This window comes from Cnephaeus nilssonii (genome assembly GCF_951640355.1).
Source record: "Cnephaeus nilssonii genome assembly, chromosome: 11".
In the NCBI taxonomy this organism is placed as follows: Eukaryota; Metazoa; Chordata; class Mammalia; order Chiroptera; family Vespertilionidae; genus Cnephaeus; species Cnephaeus nilssonii.
The window spans coordinates 1998736-2014898 of NC_137082.1; the positions used below are offsets into that span (position 1 = coordinate 1998736).

General features: G+C 51.9%; 1 protein-coding gene across 1 annotated transcript; it reads right to left on the reverse strand.

Moving 5' to 3' along the window:
- Positions 1 to 238: 238 nt before the first annotated feature.
- On the reverse strand, positions 239 to 1909 carry LOC307107219 (proline-rich nuclear receptor coactivator 2). Its single transcript, XM_079784310.1, has one exon. The coding sequence runs from the start codon at positions 1530 to 1532 to the stop codon at positions 1116 to 1118; it is 417 nt and encodes a 138-aa protein (XP_079640436.1). The 5' UTR covers positions 1533 to 1909; the 3' UTR covers positions 239 to 1115.
- Positions 1910 to 16163: the final 14254 nt, after the last annotated feature.

Genomic DNA, 16163 nt, shown 5'->3' on the forward strand with positions numbered 1-16163 from the left:
TTTATTTATAAAGTGGGTCAGACATGTTATCAAGATACTATGCAGGAAATATTTTGTGTAAGTGGTCCCCTGGTTGCACTTAATGGTGACAAAACTCTGGCATGATTAAATATACTTGTATCATAGGTTAAAAACATTCAAAGTGAATATGAATTTTTAAGGTTGGATAGACCTTTAACAAGTTTATCTTTGGGTTTAAGGAATAAAAATTAAAATAGTCCCATACTGCTTCACATCTTTTACAAATAGCAAGTGTTTTAGCAGCTTTAAAACCTTTTCAGTTATATAAAACTTAGTGACACTATGATTTACTTTGAAATATAGTTTACAACCAGATCATATAACATACATACACTGGCACTTTAGCACGAGGGCAAACTTTATTTCAGACCTTTAAAATTAGGCCATAGTGTAAAAAAAGAGTCCATGGTCTTATATTAGTAAATTCATACTAAAAATACTCTTATTTTTGTTAAGATGAATGGCAAAACTTTACATATGCTACAAGTATATTACATGTATTTACATGGCTCTTTCTTTCCTGGGTACTTTCACATTATATAACTCCCTACTTTAAGCAAGCTTTGCAGGGATGAGGCCAAACACTATCACAGGATAGCCTATGCAGTGCTAGAATACAAAAATGTATTTTAAAAGCTATTCTGTGACCACCCAATAACTTTCTATAAAAAATGGTTTGGGCACATTGATTGCAGTCACCTATCCACTGCATATAAGAAACGGGGCCAATGGGGGATACAGTCTCATTCTAAATAGCTCCTAGTGCCCCTTCCACATTCACCACTTTCCGGTCCTTTACCCCCAACAAGAGAAAAAGTTGATTCCTTTACCATTCCCCAAATCTAAACTTGAATAGTTTTGCTTAAAAGTTACTCAATTGAGAACACCTGATGTAAGTACAATTATCAGTAACAGTTATTTTAAGTGGCACTGATTCTACCATTACATCACAGTGCACAGCAACACAAGACAAGATGAAGTCTACATTTTCTACATTTAATTAGCGGGGTTTAACAGATTAATTACCGAGCATTGAATTTGGTATGAAACTATGGTCAGCTACCCTACTTTAAACATTAGTACTTTATCTTATTTTATACCTGTACCTTAAGTAAGGTTTTAAGTTGAAATGTCATTGTTTCCTTATCTGAAGGATTAAAGGAAACAGGAACCCAGTGGCTTGGTGGTTTAGGAAGCACACTTGGTGATGGCGGCTCACTAAATTTGGCTCCAGCATAGTTCTGATTAGTTTGAGGCTTAAAAAGCAAGCTGGGACTCGATAAGCTGGAATTCCAATTTTGATTATTTGGAAAGTTTTTGTTCTTCCCCCCATTTTGCATGGCCTGCCATGCAGCTGCTGATGTGTTATAATTATGTCCTCTTTCTTTTTTCTTATGAACCATCTTCATCTGGGAATTTTGATCCTTGGTCTTCTGTCTATTAAGTTGTTGGTTCTTACTAACATTTCTAGATTGAGGGGCTGGAATGTTATACCTCTCTCCACCACCCATCTTCAGCTTCTTTGTCACCTTTCAGTCTGCTTTTCAGATTGCAGGATTTCCACTACCTGTCCTCTTCCTTGTTGCCAAGCCCAGGATAATAGATGTTGCTTTCTCACAGATCCTTTCCTTTGTCTCAATACAGAAGTTTTCATGGGCCAATCTGCTGAGTTCAGCCTAGGAGCTGAGGCCAACATCTGAGTCTCCTCAGCACACAAGTTTGAGAGAAGTCTTAGCGACTTCAAGCTCGGGACTGCGGCGGCGGCTCCTGCCGGTAACGAAGCCCCCTCCCCTTCCAGGGAGAGACGAGGCACGGGACGGACACAGCCCACGAGCACCCACGACCCAGCTGCTGGCCACCTCAGGGTCCCGAAGACTTCCTCCTTCTGTCTCTACCGATCCCCAGCGCATCTTTAAATGCTGGTTACTGCTCCCTGCGGTTAGCCGGTGGGTGCTATCGGGGGTCTGGGCCCATCCACTCCCAAGACACTGCCGTTGCCTGGTGGCCTCGTCTGGGGCTGGACACAGGGGCGTGATGAGGGCATCATCCTCACCAGTGACACGCAGCACAAGGCGAGCACCGGGCACGTGGCAGACTTCGCCTTTTGTCTTTATTTCTACTCAGAGAAACCCTTTCCATGGTGCCGGCTTGCGAGTGGAGCGAACCCTGGCGGCCCCCCGCGAGCCCGTGCCCATCGGGTGCCCGGAGTATTGGCACGCTCTCGCCTCCTGAAGAGGGAGATTCGGTCCCAGCATGGCGCAGCGCTCCCCGGGCGGGATGTGCTGGTAATAACAGACCTCGGGTCTACTTTTCTCCAAAATTGATGGTGAAGATGTCAAGAGATCCTGGGCTGTGCGGCTCCGGCACCTCTGGGTGTGTGACCTGCAGCCGCGCCCTCAGGCCTGGGGTGGGGCTCCAGCCCTCGCCCGGGAGGCCCTCCTCTGGCGGCCAGGCTCCGAGGTGCAGGGCGCTCCCTCTCTCCTCATTTCGCACTCCAATGGGCTTTTGTTAACCCACCTGCACACGCACAAGAGCCCCTTTGGGCGCTGCGGAAAGGAGAGGGCCAGGGCCATGTTGCCGCCTCGTGCAGGTGCTCCGCCGGCTCACTGTCCAGTCAGCGACGCAGCCTTTGTGTCGGGGACAGCAGGCTATTGTGATGTCACGGTGGGACAGAGATCCCCACCCCCACCCACGAGTCTCGGCACCTACGACGACGAAAGAAGCATCGGAGCAGCGGGTGAGGGCGAGCCCCAGGGGGCAACAGGCCTGCTGACCAGGGCAGGCACCTGGGAGGCGGTGACCTTGGCTGGCTCTGATGGTGTCGGGACTAGACCTGGCTCTGATGGAGCAGATGCCCGAGAGGCGAGGCGGGTCACCCGCGCCTCCTCCCGGGTTTGCAGCCCAGAGCCCGGCTCCTGTGCGCCCACCCACCTCCCGCCGCCCAGGGGGTCAGGGCCACAGCCGCCGACCTCGAGGGTGAACAGAAGGATGGACCGCACGTTCATGAGGAGGAACTTCAGTCAACAATGTGCAGAGAAAAAGCAGGTCACAGAATAACATCGAGAGGGATTCCATTTACAGAGTTTGAAATGGGCAGAATTTTTAAATATTTTATTTAGGAGGCATATGAACGTGGTTAAACTACAGAGTAAGTGGGGACCCAGCCATCCTCTCCTGGGGATTCGTCCACAATGATTGAAAGCAGGGCCTCAGAGGTGTGCCACACACCGAGAGGCGCAACAGCCCCAGGGCCCACCGAGGCATGCGTGCCAAGCATGCACACGCGGACATGCACGGACCTCGAGGACATGTGCTCCGGGAAACAAACAAGTCACAAAAGGACAAATACCGGTGATTCCCGTGAAGGACCAGAGTGGTCACATTCAGAGAGAGAAAATAGAACGGCGGTGCCGGGCTGGGGAGGGCGCAGGGCACAAATGGCCGTGGGGACAGAGTGTCCGTTTGGGACAAAGATGAGAAGTGCTTGAGAGGGGTGGAGGCGATGCTGTGCAACCATGTGACTGTGCATCACTGAACTGGATGCTTAAAATGGTCAAGACGGGCTATGGCAGTGGTCGGCAAACCACGGCTCGCGAGCCACACGCGGCTCTTTGGCCCCTTGAGTGTGGCTCTTCCACAAAATACCACGTGCGGGCGCACACGTACAGTGCGATTGAAACTTCGTGGCCCATGCGCAGAAGTTGGTTTTCGGCCTGGGCAAGTCTGTTTTGAAGAAGTGGTTCTAACGCCGAGCCACACTCAAGGGGCCAAAGAGCCGCATGTGGCTCACGAGCCGCGGTTTGCCGACCACTGGGCTATGGCATGTGTTTTCAAATGGAGAAGAAGAGGAAGTGAGGAACAATGATTTAGAAAACAGGTGGAGGTTTGTCCTGGTGGAGGGACATACGGGGCGACTCGAAGGCTGGCAGGTGCTGCTTCTGTCCTGGTTCTGACTCAGGATCACGTGAAAGGACATGCTTTCCGTGCTCCTCTGTGATGGGCAATCTCACCATGAAACAGTGAAAACCACAGCCAGCCAGGCGCTCGCCCGGCCACGGCAGCGTCGCCTTGACTTCTCCAGGGAAGAAAACACCCTTGGGAGCAGTCAGGGCCCTCCCTGGCGGAGGGCGGGGCGGCCTCTGGGAGGGAGGGCCGGGCTTCCCGATCTTGGGGCTCCGTCTGGGGAAGGGCAGCCTGGGCGCTTGCTGTGTGTGCTCTTTGAATCTTGGAAGTGAAACGTTTGCTAATTTCTCACATGTCCACTTGAAGGAATATTGCTCCGAGGCAGTGGCAGTGCCAGAGGCCCAGGCCCGGCGGTGTGAGGGTGCAGTTTCCGTGGTGATGTTCGGGGCAGAGGAGAAGCCTGGTGGCCTGCTGGGGCTCCGGGGAGGCTCTCCGCCCACCAGCTTTGGCCCAGCGGGCACTTGCCTGAGGAGGGAGCTCTGCCTGTCACACGACTTCATCGATGCATTGTCTCCTAGGCTTCTTTATTTTTAGTTAGTGGTCTTTATTTTTGAGAGCTCCGGGAAATAATACACAGGTGAGATAGACCCACCCATATCACGCAGGTGAGACAGACTCCAAATCACACACAGGTGAGTGAGACCCCCATCGCACACAGGTGAGTGAGACCCCCCCATCACGCACAGGTGAGACAGAGCCCATCACACACAGGTGAGTGAGACCCCCCCATCACACACAGGTGAGACAGACCCCCATCACACACAGGTGAGACAGACCTCCCATCACACAGGTGAGACAGACCCCCATCACATACAGGTGAGACAGACCCCATCACACACAGGTGAGACAGACCCCATCACACACAGGTGAGTGAGACCCCCCCATCACACACAGGTGAGACAGACCCCATCACACACAGGTGAGACAGACCCCCATCACACACAGGTGAGACAGACCTCCCATCACACAGGTGAGACAGACCCCCATCACATACAGGTGAGACAGACCCCATCACACACAGGTGAGACAGACCCCATCACACACAGGTGAGACAGACCCCATCACACACAGGTGAGACAGACCCCCATCACACACAGGTGAGACAGACCTCCCATCACACAGGTGAGACAGACCCCCATCACACACAGGTGAGACAGACCTCCCATCACACACAGGTGAGACAGAGCCCATCACACACAGGTGAGACAGACCCCATCACACACAGGTGAGACAGACCCCCCATCACACAGGTGAGACAGACCTCCCATCACATACAGGTGAGACAGAGCCCATCACACACAGGTGAGACAGACCTCCCATCACACACAGGTGAGACAGAGCCCATCACACACAGGTGAGACAGAGCCCATCACACACAGGTGAGACAGACCTCCCATCACACAGGTGAGACAGACCCCATCACATACAGGTGAGACAGACCTCCCATCACACACAGGTGAGACAGACCTCCCATCACACAGGTGAGACAGACCCCATCACATACAGGTGAGACAGACCCCATCACACACAGGTGAGACAGACCTCCCATCACACACAGGTGAGGCAGACCTCCTATCACACAGGTGAGACAGACCCCATCACATACAGGTGAGACAGAGCCCCATCACATACAGGTGAGACAGAGCCCCATCACACACAGGTGAGACAGACCTCCTATCACACAGGTGAGACAGACCCCATCACACACAGGTGAGACAGAGCCCCATCACACACAGGTGAGACAGACCTCCCATCACACACAGGTGAGACAGAGCCCCATCACATACAGGTGAGACAGAGCCCCATCACACACAGGTGAGACAGACCTCCTATCACACAGGTGAGACAGACCTCCCATCACACACAGGTGAGACAGAGCCCATCACACACAGGTGAGACAGAGCCCCATCACACACAGGTGAGACAGACCCCATCACACACAGGTGAGACAGAGCCCATCACACACAGGTGAGACAGACCTCCCATCACACACAGGTGAGACAGAGCCCCATCACACACAGGTGAGACAGACCCCATCACACACAGGTGAGACAGACCCCATCACACACAGGTGAGACAGACCTCCCATCACACAGGTGAGACAGACCCTATCACATACAGGTGAGACAGACCTCCCATCACACAGGTGAGACAGACCCCATCACACACAGGTGAGACAGACCCCATCACATACAGGTGAGATAGACCCCATCACACACAGGTGAGACAGATCCCATCACATACAGGTGAGACAGACCTCCCATCACACAGGTGAGACAGACCTCCCATCACGCACAGGTGAGACAGACACCGGGCGGTCCTCTCAGCTGCTGCCAGTGGGCCCGGCGGGAGGGAGGGTGGTGGTGGCCAGGCAGGGATGCATCCCAGGCCCGGGCCCCAGCTCTATGCACCCACCTCGGGCCCCTAATGACTGAGTGCTGGGAGGACTGCGTGGGTGAGGGATGGTCACACGTTTCCCGCGGACAGGAGCGGCGTCTGTCGGCTAATCTAAGTCCACAGTACAGGCTGGCTTTGGAGGGAGATGCTGGACCATAAACGTGGGCCAGACTTTTATTTGCTTCCAATTCATCCCCTTTCATGTCACCTCCATTCCACAAACATCAAAACAGCCCTCATTCTCATGATCAAACAAGGCCTGAGGACACACAGGGTACACGGGTGACGTGCACACACATGCTCATGTACACATGCCTGTGAACACAGAAGCTGCATGTGTCCACACCTTCACGCAGGCAAATCACACCCATGGCAGGCACACACACAGCACATGTGTCTGCACACCTTGTGCCCTGTAGATGCCCTTGGGAGCTTCCAGACGTGAGGCCAGCCCGCCCGCCTTACCTGTAATTGGTATCTGACTGAGGGCTGTGGTCAAAACAATGTGAAAATAAAAGATCATGTTTTTAGCACCAGCCGGGACGACAGACAGCCTCACTGGGGGGCGGGCGGCCATTAGTGCCAATATCGAGCTGAGAATTGCCAAGAATCGCCCCTCCCCCCGTGATGACAGCCTCGGGTGCCGTGGGGATGCAGGGAAGGTCTCTGCTGGGAGTGGCTGAGGGTGGCTTCACTAAAATAAAACCTGGGTTCTGGGTTGTTGCTTTCACCCTCTGGGGTTGCATGTTTATTGGGTATGACCTTGTGCAGGGCACAGGCTGATGAGCTCAGCCTCATTAGCACAAATGGGCCCAGAAACGCCCCTCCCCCGCCCTGACCCCCTCACATTATTAACACAGGACAGCCCCGCGCTGTCATACTTCAGACCCATGTGTTTAGGACCCGCAGACACATCACAGCACTCTTCCCTAAACAATGGAGCCTGAGCACCCCTCTCTCTGGGGTTTTGTGTGCACATGTGTGCAAGTGCTTGATACACACATGACATGTGAATTCATGTACATGTGTCTGCACACATGCCACGCCCTTAGCTATTGGAGCGCTTCCTGAAAGCCACCACAGCCTGAAACACGGCTCTGAGAAGGGCTGCGAAGGCCAAGCACAACCACAGTCCCCGCCCCGGAGCACCCTGCACCCCAACAGTCACTCTCCAAGATCTGTTTGTGCTGAGCAGGGGGACACGCTCCAGCCCCATGTTCCATCCTGGGGCAGCTGCTGCTCTGGACCTGGTCTCCCCACGTCCCAGCTGTGCCACCGACGTGCAGGCTCAGCCTTTGTCTGTGGACACAAAGGTTTGGTCGCCGGGGAGGTCGTGGGACTGGGGGAGGGCTAAAGTCAGGAGTGACTGTGGGCTGTTCTCAGGGTTGGGGGGCCCGGGCTGCTGGGCAGTTTTCCCCGGTGAACTGGCCCGAAGGGCCCAAGGCCGGTCCATGTAGAGTTGCCCCGCCATCTGAGGTCCCCAGGGGGCCCCGACCTGGGGTTGAGGAATGGTCTCTGCTCAGAGCAGCTGCATCCCCTTCCGTGGCCCTGCCCATCGCCAGTTCAAAGTGTCAGGGGAGATGGGGAGGGACTTGTGCCTCCACCCCAAGTGGATGCGTCTGGGGCACCAGAGACGAAGACACAGTGACAGGGCCGCGAGCAGGTTCCTGGTGTCTCTTAAAGGAGACAGTGCCGCAGACTCCGCACCGAGTATAAAGATGCGTTTACTGCAGCTGTCATCCTCCCACACAGTGGCTCCCAGGCCCCGGCCCCTGCCAGCCAACCTCACGAGGCCCATGCAACCGAGTCCCAGGGGCTGCATCTGCTCCACTGGGGCGGGGGGAGGACAGGGGTGTGGGTCCAGGATGGGGCACCTGCAAGAGGCGAGAGGAAGAGTGAACCTAGGAGGGTTTAGGGAGAGGCCAGTCCCTCCCAGCAGCCAGGATGATGGCCAACATGGGCCAGGACATTCCCTCTGACCACTGGCTCTCCCTGGGGCAGCACCGGCAAGGATTTCAGTGACAAAGGGGGTGGCGGGAGGAGATGGGCAGGGACAGCACATGGGAGTCAGGGGGGTCAGTGCTGGGCTGCTGCAGGCCACCTGGGCAGCTGACCTCAGCACAGACTACAATGTCCCAGGGGCCACGACCACCACTGCACCCCCCGGCGGTTTCTCCAGGCTCGGGGTCTGCAGGGGAACACAAGGAAGCCAGGGGCAAGGGCTGGCGTGTGCAGAGCAACCCAGACATGCACCCTGGTCCTGAGCCAGGGGAGGCAAATGACAGGAACAGGTCTCCATGGATGGGTCAGAGATGATTGACAGCAGAACTGGGATGGGGCTCAGTGAGGACTGGTCTGGGGTGTGGCCGATGGGGCGAGCACTGAGCCGGCGCCGGGTGCAGCTGGGATGAAAATGCGTCCGGCCTGTGTCCGGCTTCGGTTGTGTAGAGGAAGCCAGAGCTGCACTAGACGCAGGCAGTGGAGGAAGGTGAGGCAGGCAGGGGAAGGTTCCCCAAGGCCCTGCGTCCCACACAGCCAGCGGGCCGAGGCGCTGGCCTCCGGTCCTCTAGCCTGTCTCCACCCTTAGGGCAGCCAGGGAGGCCGGAGGGGCCGGCTGTGTGGTGCGGTCCATTGCTGCTGTCAGTGGGACCTGCTGCTCGCGCTCATTGGCCTCAGGAGTAGGTCCTTTCTCTGCCTTCGTGTCTGCCGGGCACTGACCTGGAGAGTCCTGCCTGGTCTGAGAAAACTCCGGCACCGCCAACACGTCAGAGCCTCTGCCCTGAGCCTGTCTTGAGGCCGCGCCAACTGAGGCTCCAAGGGGACCCGGAGATTGGAGACCTTCAGGTCTCGCGCACCTACTTGCAGGAGGCCCCCAGTGAGGCCGGAGGAGGGGCCGGCTCCTTCGCTCTGGGCCCAGCCTTCGGGAGGAGTGACCAAGGAGATTGCTCTTTCTAATTACTCTGTTAATTGATATAAAACAAAAGGATGCACAAATGAATTCTTAGCAATTACAGACTTAACAGTGATCAGCTTCCAGGGGAAGGTCAGGCTTATTGCCCCAGTTTCCTTGAGGCAGCGATTTAGGAGGCGGTAGGGCTGGGGCCCAGCAGAAGCAGGAGAGGCGGGCGGACAAGGAAACCTCCCAGGGGGCCTCCTTGGTGACGCCAAGGCCCCTGCGGGTGGGGGTGATGGAGACGCTGTGGGTGGGGGTGATGGGGACGCTGCGGGTGGGGTGATGGAGACACTGTGGGTGGGGGTGATGCTGCAGGTGGGGGTGATGGAGAGGCTGTGGGTGGGGGTGATGGAGACGCTGTGGGTGGGGGTGATGGAGATGCTGCGGGTGGGGGTGATGGAGACACTGTGGGTGGGGGTGATGGAGACACTGTGGGTGGGGGTGATGGAGACACTGTGGGTGGGGGTGATGGAGACACTGTGGGTGGGGGTGATGCTGCAGGTGGGGGTGATGGAGAGGCTGTGGGTGGGGGTGATGGAGAGGCTGTGGGTGGGGGTGATGGAGATGCTGTGGGTGGGGGCGATGGAGATGGTGCGGGTGGGGCCATGGAGATGCTGCGGTGCCACGAGGTGAGCATGCAAGCAGTCCTGGGTGCCGGGGGTGGCACGACCCTCCACCAGCTGGCCTGAGGGCGGCCTGCTCTCGATGTGTCGGCCTCGGCCTGGTGAAAAGGTGGTAACCTCAATCCAAATCGGATTTCCCCCACCCCCCAAAGCAGGGAGCCCCACCTGGCAGCCTGTGGCCTGCTCCAGGGGCTGGCCCACTGTAGGGCAGCATTTTGGGTGGGCTGATGGCTGCAAGCAGAGCTCGGCTGAGGAGCAGAGATGACAAGGACTCTCGGCGCCCTAGTGCGTGCCCCAAGCCTCCGGCTCCCCAGGTGGGTTACCCAGGATTTGAGTCCACCCGCCCCTGTGGCTGACGGTCCGGCACCCCCTCAGGTGAGAAAGGGCTGAATTTGTAATGAGGCCACCCCAGCACAGGGCGGGGAGGACACGTCCATTAGTACATGGAAGGCGGCTGAGAAGAGACCAGCACTGAGGCCAGACCACAAGGTTCCTGCAGTGTGAGGATGCCCACAAAGCGCCCTCCCCCAACCCCGTCCATCACTGCCAGCCAGTCCGCTCTCCCTGGTGCCGAGTCCCTGGCTGTTCTCACCTGGGGCCGGGGGCACTTGGGGACATCTATTGTCCCCATCCAGCCTGAGACAGTCCCTGAGAGTGCTGGGAGCTGGGGAGAGGACACTGGTGCCAGGTTTGCAGGTGACAGGCCAATGAGACTCTGAGCCCTAACATTCTATGGGGACATGTGGTTCCCCCGAGACAGGAACCCAGGCTTCCTGACTCCCAGACCGTGGCTCGGCTTCTCCCAGTCTCCACCCGCCCCGCCCCGTAAGGTATTAGAGTTTTTAAAGTTCCCACACAGGAGGCCTGGTGGAGGCTTATGTCTCTGAGGGGAGAGGGAGGCGGGAGGAAGGCGACCCTCCCAATCCTTCCCAGGATGCCACCCTCCTGATGCACAGGGCCACTCCTCTCCCTCCCCACTCACCTCTCCCTGGGTCCTGGGTCCTCTCCTGAGACTCAGTGCTGCCTCCAGCCACAGCCAGGAGGCCCCTCACTTTCCACACGCGGCCTCTGCTAGGAGGTACGCCTCCCAGACTTGGGTGGCCAGCTCTGGGTGACAGCTGGTTGCTGAGGGGCAGGAGGGTCCCTCAGAGGATGGCCCTTCGGCCCCATTCATGGACAGCTTATTCTGGGAGGGGCCTCACCTGCTGCCCTGCCATCAAGCCTGAGGTCACTTCACCGGAGGGCTGGGGTTGGGTCTTAGCCACAAACTCCCAACTGAATTTGAACATGAGTGGGGTGCATCCTTCTCCCCTGGGTGTTGCTATGGAAACAAAGGAGCAGGGTCCCCAGCATCCCGGGACCAGCAGGGAGAGTGCCGTCATTTTCGCAGGCACCCCTGCCAGCTCTCCCTCCTCTGGAGCTGTGCTGTGCATTTGGGCACTGGCCATTGAGTGTACACACCTGGGGATGATGTGGATCACTGCTCTCAGCCCTTTTCCCAGGGGGGGGGTGTCCATCTATAGAGCCTGGACGGGGGGGGGGGGGGGGTGGGAGGCGCGGGCAGCCTCACTTTGATGCTTTGGGCAGTTGTGGCCTCTCCATGTCTGGCCAAGAGCCCCTCCCACTGGACCTGACCCAGGCCCTCCATGTCGGACTCTTCATCCTCCCTCAGGCTCCTCCTCTAATGAGGGCCCGGGTCAGGTGCCCCAGAGAATGCAATGTCTACACAGCAAGCTGCTGCCCCACCCTGCCCTGCCTGCTCACTGTCCCCTGCCCCCGTCTGCCGGGTCATCTGGCACTGGACCTCACAAATGGAACCGGGAGGCTGGAGAGAAGGGGGGAGGGGATGGAGAGAACAAAATTGCCATTGCTGGTTCCCTTGGTTCTCTTGGTTCTGGGAGTGGTGACGAGGACTCACAGCTGAATGCAGAACTCAGACGGGGCTGCCCACCGTGCAGAGCCAGCTCGTCGCTGGCCCCGAAGGAAGATGCACATGGGGCTGCCATGCATGTGGGAGGGAACCCGCCAGGGCCACAGTCCTGGGCCTGAGAGAAACAGAAAGATGGAGAGAGAAACAGAGGGAGAAAGAGAGGGAAAGATAAAGGGAGAGAGAGATACCGAGGGAGGGGGGAGATAGAGAGGGAGAGTCTGTCCCACCTTCAACTTCGTCCCTCGGGGCTGGGGGGGGGGGCTTCCCCTCTTTAACTGGAAGCTCCTAAGCACACAGGCCCTGGAACCAGCATCTCAGAACCCTCCACCTCCACTCAGCCTCTTTCCCAAAGTGACTCTGACCCTATCTAACCCATCCCTGCCAGGGTCCTTGTTCCAGCATTAAGAAGGGTTCAGCAATCTGGAGAAAGGCTGTGTGTAACTTAAGTAAGAGTCCAGAGATGAAAGATAGTTTTGAAAGGCATTGGGGGTCAGAGGAGCCTAGCTAAAGGAGCTAAGTTCTCCTTGTCTCAGGACGCCTTGCTTTTTATTAACACAATTTGTCCTAAGGCAAGGTGGAGATATACACTTCAAAGGTAGGGTTTTGTCTACAGAGTCCATTGTCAGATTGGGGAATAGCCTATGGCTGTTCAGGTGTTTGGCCAGTAGGAGGCAATACCATGTAGATTAAGATGCCCTGAGCTGTCTGGCAGCAAACAATCAATTTAATGCATCCTTTTCAGGTTTGGGGAAATGTCTTTAGCCATTCCCAACAGGCAATAACATATGTGACTCAGCCCTTGTTGAGTCCCCAAGTTCCATCAACCTTTTGATGAAACTCTTGCAATTATGACATGCTGGAACTGGCTTCCAGCATCTCACCCTTTTGGATTTTTTTTTAATTTAACAAAAATGCATGTTTTAAGATTTTAAAATTCAGTGGAAAGGACAGAGTTCTATCAAGTCCCTTTAAATTGCTGTAGGCATTAAAGGAATCAGCCTGCAGTCAGTTTCTTTTTGGGCCAACAGTTCTTTGAGTCCCAAATTCAATGTCCAACAGTTCCTTATGTGTATATGCCAGCAATGATATTTCAGTTCTGGATGGTGGACAAATGGTGGCAATGCAGGTCCAACCTTCTCTGGTTTGGTCCTGGGCAACCTGCAGCGACACACAGCTGCTGACTGCTAGCATGGCAAGGCATCTTCACCATCTTCATTTCTAAATTGTTTATCCTCTGTTCTTGGGGGCCACTGCTATTTCTGTGTCTGGAGCAGTCCGGTCAGTTCCTCTCTGGGATCCGTTGTTGCAGGAATCCACATAAGCTTGGAGAAATTTTCAGGAAATATACAAACATATTCTCGACTAAAGGAATCTTTTCTATACATTAGACTTGGAGTCTTTTTTATTTTTGTCCAAAAGATTTTCTTTTGGCTTATTTTGACACCATGTATGTTTTCATGGGTGTCTTGCTATCAGCATTACAAATGAAAATTTAATTTTCAAAGTAAAGAATTGAAAGCAATTAAGAAATTTACTTACAGGATATTTTTCCACTATCCCCCCTTTTTTTATTTCAATATTAGGAGGCTTTTGTAAATCTTACAATGCAGTCTTGATAACTTTTCATTTTTCTGCATAGAAATATGACTGCTTTGGATTCATTGCATGTTAAGCAATTTTACTATGAGATGAAACATTTATAAAATTAGTTAATGCTTCAGGAATAGGTTTTTGTCCAGTAAAATTAAGTTTTCTTGTGAATATTCACTTATTTCAATTAGCCAATTTAAATTAATCTAAAATAAGATTTACTTTTTAACTTTACTTGTCCTAGGTTTTGGACAGTAAATGACATTAATTAAATTTCTGCAATTAGTCTTTGAGTAGCCGAAACCAGTTCGGCTCAGAGGATAGAGCGTCGGCCTGCGGACTGAAAGGTTCGATTCCAGTCAAGGGCATGTACCTTGGCTGCAGGCACATCCCCAGTAGGGGGTGTGCAGGAGGCAGCTGATCGATGTTTCTCTCTCATCGATGTTTCTAACTCTCTATCTCTCTCTCTTCCTCTCTGTAAAAAATCAATAAAACATATTAAAAAAAGAAAAGAAAAGTCTTTGAGTAACTTAACATAACCTTTGTCTAGGGAGGCAAAAACACAAACTATTTACTTCTATTTTTAAGGCCTAATATATTGATTTTTAACTACAGTTCTTCAGATGTTTGAAGGAAATCTATCTTTATTTCCTTCCAGAATAATTTCCAGGCCACACTTATAGAGTTTCATCTAAAACTTTTCATCTTTCTTTTTTACACCAAGCAACCTACAGGGCTGCTGCTTGGATACTGAGTCATTATATTACAATGACTAGTCATGCAGCCGAATAGCTATATTACAATGACTCTCCTTACAATAAGTTGACTACTATTTATTGTCAGATTTAGTATTTTAACAACAATCTTTAGTTTACTCTGTAAATATTAGTGAAAAAGATTTCAAAATTTCTCCTTTTTATTAAGCTTAGAATTTTATTTTTAAAGAGTATCCCCTTAGGCTTATTTGCATATACAGAGGGATTATGGGTAGTCCTAGTAACTTTCAGAGGGCTTAATCAAATTGCTTATAAAAATATTGGCTTCTCATATAAGTTAATTTATATGAGACCTTGATTATATTTTAAAAAGCGAATTTATTAAGTAGGCATTTTTATTGAAAAAACAAAGCAAGCAAATTAAGTAAACTTATACGTCTGATTCACAAGGCACAAACGCTGCCCCACCTCCAGTCTATTTAAAATGCAGGTGGCTAGAGGCTTTTGTTATTAAAATTCCGTCTTAAAATTCTGCTGTTGGATTTTAAGAAATAGTTTGTTACTTTTTTTTTTAAAATATATTTTATTGATTTTTTACAGAGAGGAAGGGAGAGGGATAGAGAGTTAGAAACATCGATGAGAGAGAAACATCGATCAGCTGCCTCCTGCACACCCCCGACTGGGGGTGTGCCCGCAACCAAGGTACATGCCCTTGACCGGAATCGAACCTGGGACCCTTCAGTCCGCAGGCCGACGCTCTTTCCACTGAGCCAAACCGGTTTCGGCATAGTTTGTTACTTTATTTTGACCTTCTTAGAGGCCAAAACCTTCATAACATTTAAAGTATATGTACATAAGTAAAATATATTGATTAATTTTTTAATAAAGTTTTCCATGTGATCTCAAGTATATTAGATCGGTTAAATTTAAAATATTTCCTTTAAGAAGAGAGAACAAATTCCTTGGATCACTCCAGCCCTTGGAGTTTTCCAAAAATCATCCCTTGGTTATAGCCTTGAAATTTAACTTGGAAAGACCATCAAATATATATATATATATATATATATATATATATATATATATATATATATATATATATATAATTTAAAGATTATATGCTTTTTATAATTATCTTAAAATATCAATTAAATTTAAACTGGTTTTGTATTAAAAATTTGGTTGAAATCACAGAATCAATTCTCTTTTTTAATTAGACCAATAAGCAACATATTTTGAATTCCTAATATTTTTCAGAGAAAACACAAGATTTTATTTTCTCAAAAATAAATTTCTATACTTTAGGCATTTAATTACCACATGAAAGATGAAACAGAGGGCCGGAGACCTTGGGATACCAGGACACAGGCTTTATTGGCGATCACCCTGCAGGCTGCCTTCCAGAGGAGGAAAGGGAAGAGAGAGAGAGAGAGAGAGAGAGAGAGAGAGAGAGAGAGAGAGCGTGCCGGAGTGAGAGTGCCTTTTAAGGGGAGGAAAAGAGGGGACGGGGCTTAGGGCACTCAGCACACGCTGATTGGTGGTTTCATGTAAGGTACATGGTTAGGGGCCTAGGGATTTAGGAATTGGGGGCTTAGGGTATATGGCAGGTGCTGATTGGTGGTTCAATGTACAGTCCATATAAGGTGTTCAGGAATGTCCGGCTGCAGGTGGAGTTTACGTCATACTCTATCCATCAGTTGGGGGAAGGGAGGATCTATCAGCACCCAAGGTGACCTTAGCCAAATTTTGCTTTTCCCAACAAGTTCTTCTATAATTTTTAAACAAAGCTCTAAGTAGTCTTTTTGTGGGAGAGCTGGTAGCTCTGCCCTCTCCAGCCACCTTTGAATCTCTCTGCACCAGAGGTGGATTCGGCAGCAGGGTTTTATTTCTTATTACAGATTTTCAATTCCAAATACGAATTAGGGTTTTAATTTGAACAAGAAACCACATTTTTAAAAAAGTACCTTTTGATA